This window comes from Oryzias melastigma, linkage group LG8, assembly GCF_002922805.2.
Source record: "Oryzias melastigma strain HK-1 linkage group LG8, ASM292280v2, whole genome shotgun sequence".
NCBI classification, from domain to species: Eukaryota; Metazoa; Chordata; class Actinopteri; order Beloniformes; family Adrianichthyidae; genus Oryzias; species Oryzias melastigma.
The window spans coordinates 2,942,101-2,951,614 of record NC_050519.1 but is presented as its reverse complement, the minus strand read 5'-3'; the positions used below and the strand labels follow the sequence as shown (position 1 = coordinate 2,951,614).

The window sequence follows — 9,514 nt, the reverse complement described above, 5'->3', positions numbered from 1 at the left end:
AATAATATTAAAGAAATAAAGAAAAAGTGAATCACTATTAAACCAATAAATATTCAATCCTCTCCCATATTAGCTCAGACTTCAGAAGGATGGAATAAAAAGTCACGTTCCATGTGGTTCTCGATCTGTGTTTCTGATAGTGAGTGGGGGGCCGGGCCTGATCCGACCCGTGGGCCACAGTCTGGGACCCCTGGCTTAAATGAGCACTTTACTGGGGTGGTCGACTCCCAATCGGAAGATTGCAGGTTCGATTCCCGCCTTGCCCGCCCAGGTGTTGACGTGTCCTTGAACACATTGAACCTCTACGACCTCCGTGCCTCATACCGGTTTGCTCATTTTGCTGCTCGTATCCTCCCGTAAGGGCAGCTGGGACTAAAGCTAAATGTCAATAAGTGAAGAAGACAGATCCGACCCTCAAGTGTAATAAGTTCTACAGTTTCAGGAGATTGCAGACTACAACAATCCTGTCGCCTTAACTTTTATATCTGGCTGCGTCTCTGAAAGGAAGCAGTCCGGATGGTTTGGGTCCGTGAGCAGTTCCTGGTGGTGCAGTGATTCTGTTCCGTTTAAAATAAACAATGTACATGGGATCAGCTGGGAATTCTTTGTGCTGCTGCTCACTGCAGGCATTAGAAAACAGAGATAAATGTTTATTTGTTTTTCAGGACTTGTGCTTATGGGACTTTCTTTCCTCGACAGAATCTTTATCTTGAAGTTGTGTGTTTATGCAGAAAAAAATCAGAAACGTGTAATTTGAGCTTATTTTAGTTTGGCTTTTGCTAAAAAAAATCATAAAAAATTCAATACATTACATTAAATTATTGTTGTTGACAAATAGTTACAAGTTATGTGCAGCGCTGCCATTACACTAATGCTTGTGAGTGGAATAAGAAATGTTTTGTTCAAGTGAACGACACAAAAAAGGGAAATAAAATGTTGGTTAACCCTTTAACACCGGGGAAATTTCCATCAACAACAAAATAACACACGGTCTTTGAACTACACAATTAACACAATTCCAGTGGATTCTGAGGCTGAGAAAAGGGAATTTCAGAGCGAATAATTCAAATTTCAACATGTTCAATGTTATTAGAGGATCCCAAATAGTGTCTTAGAAATGTACGCAGTGATGGACGAACATGAGTTTTGAACGCATTTCCATAGACGTTTCATTGGAAATAGTCGCCTAAACGCAAGTTAGCGATGGCGGTGTGATCGAAGTTTCAGAGCTAGCCCTCAATTAACTTCTTAATACCAGAGCTCCAGTGTTTATGTTCTTTGCTGTAACCTTTCAACTATTAACACCATCAACGTAATTCCAGTAATTACGAATCAACGTTGATTGTGTTAATGGTTGAAAAGTTACAAAAGCTTAAATATTTTGTGTTTAAGCGTCACCGATGACGCCTCAGGTGTTAAAGGGTTACATTTTTAAAAGTGTTAAAGAAGAGTAAAACAGACTAAGAAAAACATTCTTAGAGGAGCTCGCCAACTTACTACGAGGAACCCGCTAACTCGCTTCAAAGAACTTTGCTAGCTTGCTAAAGACAACTACGCTAACTGAAGCCCAATGAGGCAAATTTTTGTTTGGGATGTTGGGCTATGTAAATAAAATTTATTTGAACTGAATTTACTCACTACAGAAGAGCTCGCTAGCACTCCAAAGAGGAGCTCACTAGCTTGCTACAGAAGAGGTGGCTAGCTCTCTAAAGCCGAGCTTGCTAGCTCACTAAACAGAGAAGCTCGCTAAAGAGTAGCCTGCTAACTCGCTGGCTCAATATCATTACACTGGCGCTCGCTAGTTCGCTACAGCAGAGCTTGCTAGCATATGCTACAGCAGAGATTGCTGGCTTGATACAATGGAGCTTGCTACACCGACGCTCGCTAGTTTGCTAAAGTGGAGCCTGTTAGCTTACTACGGAGGAACTCGCTAGCTCACCACAGAGAAGCTTGCTACATTTGAACCTGCTAACTTGCTACAGAGGAGCTCGCTAGCTCTCTAAAGCGGAGCTAACTACAGAGAAGCTCGCTAAAGAGTAGCTTGCTAACTCGCTGGCTCAATATCATTACACCGGCGCTCGCTAGTTCGCTACAGCAGAGCTTGCTGGCTTGATACAATGGAGCTTGCTAGTTTGCTAAAGTGGAGCCTGTTAGCTCACTACAGAGAAGCTTGCTAAATTTGAACCTGCTAACTTGCTATAGAGGAGCTCGCTAAAAACAAACCCGCTAGCTTGCTAAAGAGGAGCCCACTAACTTGCAACAGAGGAGGTGGCTAGCTCTGTAAAACGATGCTCGCTAGCTCACTACAGAGATGCTCGCTAAATAGTAGCCCGCTAACTCGCCGGCTCGATATAATGGGGCTCGTTACACTGGCACTCGCTAGCATGCTACAGCGGAGCTTGCTAGCATGCTAAGTGGAGCTCGCTGGCTTGATACAAAGGAGCTCGCTACAGAGGAGTTTGCTAGCTTGCTAAAGCGGAGCCCGCTAATTCACTACAGAGAAGCTCGCTCAGTAAAAGAGTAAAACAGAAGAGATTGTGAAGTAAGAAAAATATTCTGTGGCCAAAAAAGATCTAAAATATTCTTTAAAACAAACATTTTCTGTAAATACCGTTTACCCCGATGAGATACGAATGATCTAATTTCTTGTTTGCATTGTAAAAAGTTTCTTTCACCATGTAAAGGCTTGGAAGCAGTTAAGAAATAGTAAAACTACATTTAATACTCTGTTATTTTTTGTTTTGTAACTTTTATTCTTATGTGTTCCTGCAGGTTATCAAGTCGGACACCTTCAAGCACCTGAGGCATCTTGAAATCCTCCAGCTCTCCAAGAATCAGATCCGTCAGATTGAAGTTGGAGCGTTCAATGGCCTCCCCAACCTCAACACACTGGAACTCTTCGACAACCGCCTCACGCAGGTGCCGTCGTACGCGTTCGAGTATCTCAGCAAACTGCGGGAGCTGTGGCTGCGCAACAACCCCATCGAGGATCTACCGGGCTACGCCTTCAACCGCGTGCCCTCGCTCCGCCGGCTGGATTTGGGCGAACTCAAAAAGTTGGATTTCATCTCGGATGCGGCCTTCGTGGGCCTCGTCAATCTGAGGTACTTGAACCTCGGCATGTGTGGGCTGAAGGACATTCCCAAACTGACGGCGCTGGAGCGGCTGGAGGAGCTGGAGTTGTCAGGAAACCGCCTGGAAATCATCCGTCCCGGCTCCTTCCAGGGTCTGGGGGCTCTCCGGAAGTTGTGGCTAATGCATTCGCAGGTGTCCGTCATCGAACGAAACGCCTTTGACGACCTGAAAAACCTGGAGGAGCTGAACCTGTCTCACAATTCCTTGCACTCGTTGCCGCATGATCTCTTCACACCGCTCCACCAGCTGGAGAGAGTCCACCTCAACCACAACCCCTGGGTCTGCAACTGTGATGTGCTTTGGCTCAGCTGGTGGTTGAAAGAGACGGTGCCGAGCAACACCACCTGCTGCGCCCGCTGTCACGCTCCCCCGATCTTAAAGGGCAAGTACATCGGCGAGCTTGACCAGAGCCACTTTACCTGTTATGCACCCGTCATCGTGGAGCCGCCCACTGACCTGAATGTCACCGAGGGAATGGCCGCCGAGCTGAAGTGCCGCACAAGCACTTCCACCACGTCTGTCAACTGGATCACCCCCAACGGCACGTTAATGACCCACGGGTCTTACCGGGTGCGGATATCCGTCCTGCACGATGGCACTCTCAACTTCACAAATGTCACCCTGCGAGACACGGGTCAGTACACCTGCATGGTTACCAACGCGGCCGGCAACACCACCGCCACCGCTGTCCTCAACGTTACCGCTGCCGACACCAACGTCAACTACACCTACTTCACTACGATTACCGTGGAGACGGAGGGCGAAGGAGGGAACAGCTACGACCTGGGTCCCATCAACGGGACCTTCCTTCCGGGTCACCCTGGTCCCACATCGTCGGAGCTGTGGTTTGGCGGCGTTCCCACCACAGATTCCTCCCTCCCTCCCGGCAGATCCTCCTCCTCCCCTCGCGCCACTCGACCAACCTTCACTGTGCCGATCACTGAGCCGGGCTTCTCGGGTCTGGACGATGTGATGAAGACCACCAAGATCATCATCGGCTGCTTCGTAGCGATTACCTTTATGGCGGCGGTGATGCTGGTGGTGTTCTACAAGTTGAGGAAGCAGCACCAGCTGCACAAACACCACGGCCCCGCCCGGGCCATCGAGATCATCAACGTGGAGGACGAGCTGGGACCCGGAGCCGGCGGGCGGGGCAGCGGCATCTCCGGAGGATCCACGGTGATGCAGGGCGGGAGCAGTGGAATAGGAGGGGGGCAGAGCCTCCGGTTGCACCATCCGGAGATCGTCAACTTACCCAACCTGGCTCGGTCAGAGCACCTCAACCACTATTACAAAACCCACCACTTCAACAACAATATGATGGGGCTGGGCATTGGCACGGGGCCGGGGGCGGGCCTTAACAACAACAACAACCCGTGCTCACAATCACAGACCTTATCCTGCTCCCAGATCCCATCTGCTGGCGGGGGGGTGCCCACGAGTTGCACCCTGCCCTCGCCGGTACCTCTGTCCCAGTTGGGCCTTCACAGCTCTCTGAAGGGCCTGAAGGGGAAGGGCCAGAACGAGCCTCTACTTTTTAAGAGCGGCTCAAAGGAAAACGTGCAAGAGACTCAGATCTAAAGTGAGGGAGGAGAACGTCTGCAAGGCTGAGGGTTGTAGCTCTCCTTTCCTATTGGCAGATTTTTCTACCGCAGTGTTGTGGCTTCTGTTTAAGAAGCAGACAGGAAGACAGAATAAGACAACGCTTCCACAACTTTTAGCCAAAAAAACACCAGAATGTGGGCGACTCGTTTCACCCTTCTCCACGAAGACGCCAGCGGTGGAAACACACATATGCAGCGATCCGTCCAGATTGTTAGGATTATTTCCAGCCACGTTCAGTGTATATATTTGGAAGTGTTTGCCATTGAACATGTTGTCAGATTAGTGTTTGGCAAAGGCGGTGAATAACAAACACTGATTGGTGTGTGTGCGCTGTGGACCCAGGTTTCCAGGAAGCGTTCAGATCCAGGTGAAATGAGAACAAAGCTGCCCGGAACAGTAAAAGCGACAAATAGTATTTTTTTAGAGGCGGCTTTATGGCTGTTCTCCCTTTCACACTGTCTGGAGGATGACTGGGATTATCAGTAAAGGTCAAAGGATTTAAAAAAAATAAAAAGACTGGACACACATATTATATATACCGTAAATATATTTTCATTTAAATAAATAAATTATAAAGAATCTTTATCAAGCTTCTGACTGAAAAGTACAATGTCTGAAAATATATATTGGAAAAAATGAAAAAAAGGAGCTTTTTTTTTTTTTCTTTTTTTTTTTCTGTGGCTCTTCCGCTTTTCTCAACTTGGAATAAAACAGCCACCCTGACTGCCCTTCGCAAGTGGAAAGTGGCGACCACTTTTATTTTGGTCTCCATTTTTTTTTTCCCCTCCCAACAGGAAGTGAAGGGTTCCTGCTTTTCCTTTGGGGATCCGGTGGCACTGTAGTATTAATAATAATCATTTTTTGGTGATTATCTTTTAATAATCAGCACATTTTACCATGTAAGTAAAGGTTTAGTTCAAAAATCTCAATGACATATTATTATTCCTACTACCAGAGCCATCCGATACCAGAGAAGCTTTTATTTGTGTGAGACACTAAAGGAGAAACAAGAAAAAAAATGGCTTCTTGGAGTCCATCCCCCCACCGACGCAGTCAGGGACCCTGGCGTGATCCGGCGCGGAAGGCATGAACTTTTTGATGAAGACTGCACCTTCGCAGAGGATTATTTCACAGCTGTATCTCAGTGTTATCGTGTTTGATTGGATTTTATGGCAGCAGAGAGCTAAAAGGGACTACAGACACGCAGTTGGAAAGGTAAGCGAAGCATACAGTATTGTACACAGACGGGGAGAAACAATTTTCTAATGAAAAAGGACAATATATTAAAAAAAAAAAAAAACAATAGATCTCCTTTAAAAAACAAAACTATTCTATGTGTTTTGATTTTTGTTTTTTATCTAGTTTGGTTATTTTTTTTTATCACGTGTTATCTTTATTGTAATATTGTTATTGTTATTATAATTAGCTAATTATAATCAAGAGAGATGTTCTGTTAGCAGAGGTCACTTTGAAAATTAAAAAATATATATATATAACCTGGCACATAAAATGGCAGTTGTGAAATTCAGTGGCTATTTTGATTTTTTTTCATGTTCTGATCAACTTTAATTGTAGTATCACTGTTTGTATCCCTTGTAGCTGCTCTTGAGATGAGACGAATGTGAAATAGTCGGCAGTGGGTCCTCCCCAGCCAGCAAAGCCAAGCGGGGCCCATATGGTCTAAAAGTGGGCGGAAAATGTGGGTCCTGGTTGGGTTTGTCCGCAGTTTCCGTGGTGGTCTGACCTGTGTTTTGCCCACATTGACTTAAATGGGCACTCAGTGGGTAGCTCGCTACAACAGAGCTCGCTAACTCGCTACAGAGGGGCTTGCTAGCCTGCAAAAAAGGATCTCGCTAGCTCTCTATAGCGTAGCTCGCTAAAGAGGAGCTTGCTAGCTCTGTAAAGCAGAGCTTGCTAGCTCGCTACAGAGGAGTTTGCTAACTTGCTAAAGAGGAGTTCCCTAAGGCTGAGCTAGCTAGCTCGCAACAAAGGAGCTAGCTAGCTAGCTAAAGAGGAGCTCGTTAGCTTGTAAAAGAGGAGCCCGGTAGCTCTCTTAAGCGGAGCTTGCTAGCTCACTAAAGAAGAACTCGCTAAAGAGAGGCTTGCTAGCTCAGTACAGAGGAGCTCGCTAGCTCTTTTAGGCGGTGCTCGCTAGCTCACTAAAGATTTGATTTAGCTCACTAAAGAAGAGCTCGCTAAAGAGGAGCTTGCTAGCTTGTGATAGAGGAGCTCGCTAGCTCTTTTAAGTGGAGCTTGCTAGCTCACTAAAGAAGAACTCGCTAAAGAGAGGCTTGCTAGCTCAGTACAGAGGAGCTCGCTACCTCTTTTAGGCAAAGCTCACAAGCTCAATACAGCGGAGCGTGCTAGTACACTACGCTGTCTACCGGGCAGCTGGCTAGCGTAGTGGGCCAACCTACTGTCCCCACTTTGGCCAGTTTGGGCAAACACAGGTGGGTCCACCCCAGAAATTGTGGACAAACCCAACCAGGACCCACATTTTCTGCCCACTTTTAAACCATATGGGGCCCACTTGGCTTTGCTGGTTGGGTATTTTTGTTTTTGTTAGTTTTTTTCTGCACAGGGGGACAGGAAAGGCCCTGCTCTGGTTTACAGGCTCGCTGTGTCCTTTTTTTAAATTTCTTTTTGTGAATGTCATCACCATCACCACACACTCATTGCACTGTGTCAATGCCCCGTTGCCATGGCTACGCGTCGGTTTAATGCGCCACCGTCGGCGCCTCCTCCCCATCAGCTCCTCTGACGGGGAGGAGGCCAGTGTTCCTTCGGCGGTGGCCAATCAACCTGAGCATTGTACCCGTGTCTTCACTCTAAGCCCCCTCCCCCTCCCCCTCTCAGCATCCTGCCATCAGGTTACCCTGGCAACTGTTGCTGCTGCGACAGCTCTCATCACAACGTTTTGATTCTGAATGCTAAATAGTCAGAAAAAAAACTTCTTCATTATTGGGAAGCATAGAAATTCCTTCAATTATCTGATTTCTGGCGTTTTACTCCATCAGCTTGATTCCTCAGATCACAAACTTTCTGCTTCTATCATGAACATTTTCCTCATTTACATATTCTGCTGTGTGCGAACGGGAGAAAGAGTCGCGTGTTTGATTTGAGTCTGTTCGAAAGCTAAGGACTGTTACAAAAGCCGTTTACCCTTGGTTTGTCGTGGAGCCCCCATCTGCGGTCGTAGTCGTGGCGTAGATCTGTGAAGTGGAGGCCGTGCCGCTGAGGCTTTGGCGGCGGCGCTGGAGACTCTCCGTCACCGTGCTGCAGTGTCTGAGTCACAGAGCAGCCAACACGCTCCCATCAGTTTAATGGAAGTGCTGTGTTTACGGGGCCCGCCCGGTCACCCAGGGGGAGTTCTCCCCAAAATGCTGGGGAGTTTCTGCATGTGTGTGTGTGTGTGTGCACGGCTGCTGTAGTGAAAGATGTCACGCGGTTACTGATGCGGCACAGTTCAGGTGGGCTTCTGTGAGCGCGGTTGTGTAAGAGGGCTAAGAGGGAGGAGGGGCGGTCAAACCTCCATTTTAAATCCCCGCTTTAAAGCAGCTCTGTCTGCCTCCTCCTGCTGCAGGCGGCTTTAATGATCCTCTCACTGACACTTTAAGTACAAACTGGATCTTCTTTTTTATATATATATATGCTTAAGCAGATCCCTCCTCCTTTCCTCTCTTTCTCTGCATTTTTGGGGTAAAACCGACTCACGAAAGGTCTCTGCTCTTCAGAAGAGCATCCTTTAAACCCCGTAGAGGGTCGGGGGGGTCGGTGCTCACGACCACAGCTGCGATTTCAAGGTTAATACTTTGAATTTGAATCAAAACGAAGGTGAAAGCTTATGTTATAAAACAATCAAAAATCTGACCTTCTAACAGTTTTTACATTAGATTCAGTGAGAAATGTCTCTAAGTAAAAAACTGCACTACAATTATGAGTGGGATCCCACAGGGTTCTGTCTTGGGTCCACTTCCATTCATTATGCATTAGTTTGAAGTTTGTTGCTTGGTTTAATGTCTGTTTAGCATTCCATCTTAAATATAAAATTTGATTTTACTTTCTAAACATTTCATCCTTTCGTGTACGTAGTAATATGCATTGTTATTGCAGAAATTGTTAAAACCCAAACTTTTTCTCAAAGTACTTTTGAAATATTTAATGCACAGAAAAATTCTAGTGGGGTAAATTGGTTTTTGCGTCCAAATTTGATCATGTTTCTGCTATAACACCAAATTTATCTCCGTTATTTCAGCTGAGGCATCAAAACTGTTTGTGCACTTGATTGTTTTTACCGAGTAGTTAATATTTAAAGTCCCACTCCAACCATATATATATATATTTTAATTGTTCCCAGTAGTCTTTTAATTATGACTCCCCCATCAAAACATCAATATCGAAACCAGGAAAAGTTTAAAATACATATTTAAATTTAAGAAAGAAAAAAAGGGTATTTTCATGAATATTTATAATCATGAGTCAATTCATCCCTACGATGAAAATCCTGTTTTTTGAGTTTTTAACATGTATGTGAGGTATTTTTCTTATAAAAGAGAACAAATGTAATAAGAAATCATTTTGTTTTTGCATTTCTGAGTATTTCTCCTTGTAAATCTGTCAATCAAACTCTGTTTGAACGAATGATCTTCTTTACTTCACAACAGCTCTGCTGCTCATGCACTAAAGCTCCAAAAGCCACGCCCCCTCAGAGGAGATTTTGGAAACTTCAGATCAACATGAAAAACAGCTTTTTAAGACATTTAGGTTGTGGGAT

The 9,514-nt window shown here is 45.6% G+C and overlaps 1 protein-coding gene across 3 annotated transcripts in view; it reads left to right on the top strand.

The window, feature by feature from the left end:
* Positions 1-9,142, top strand: part of lrrc4ba (leucine rich repeat containing 4Ba) — a 52,581-nt gene extending 43,439 nt beyond the window's left edge. For all 3 annotated transcript variants that reach the window (XM_024272015.2, XM_024272013.2, XM_024272014.2), the window contains exon 3: positions 2,773-9,142. In XM_024272015.2, coding sequence (XP_024127783.1) covers positions 2,773-4,716 — 1,944 coding nt within the window. In that variant the 3' untranslated portion in view covers positions 4,717-9,142. The remainder of the gene's footprint in view (positions 1-2,772) is intronic.
* Positions 9,143-9,514: the final 372 nt, after the last annotated feature.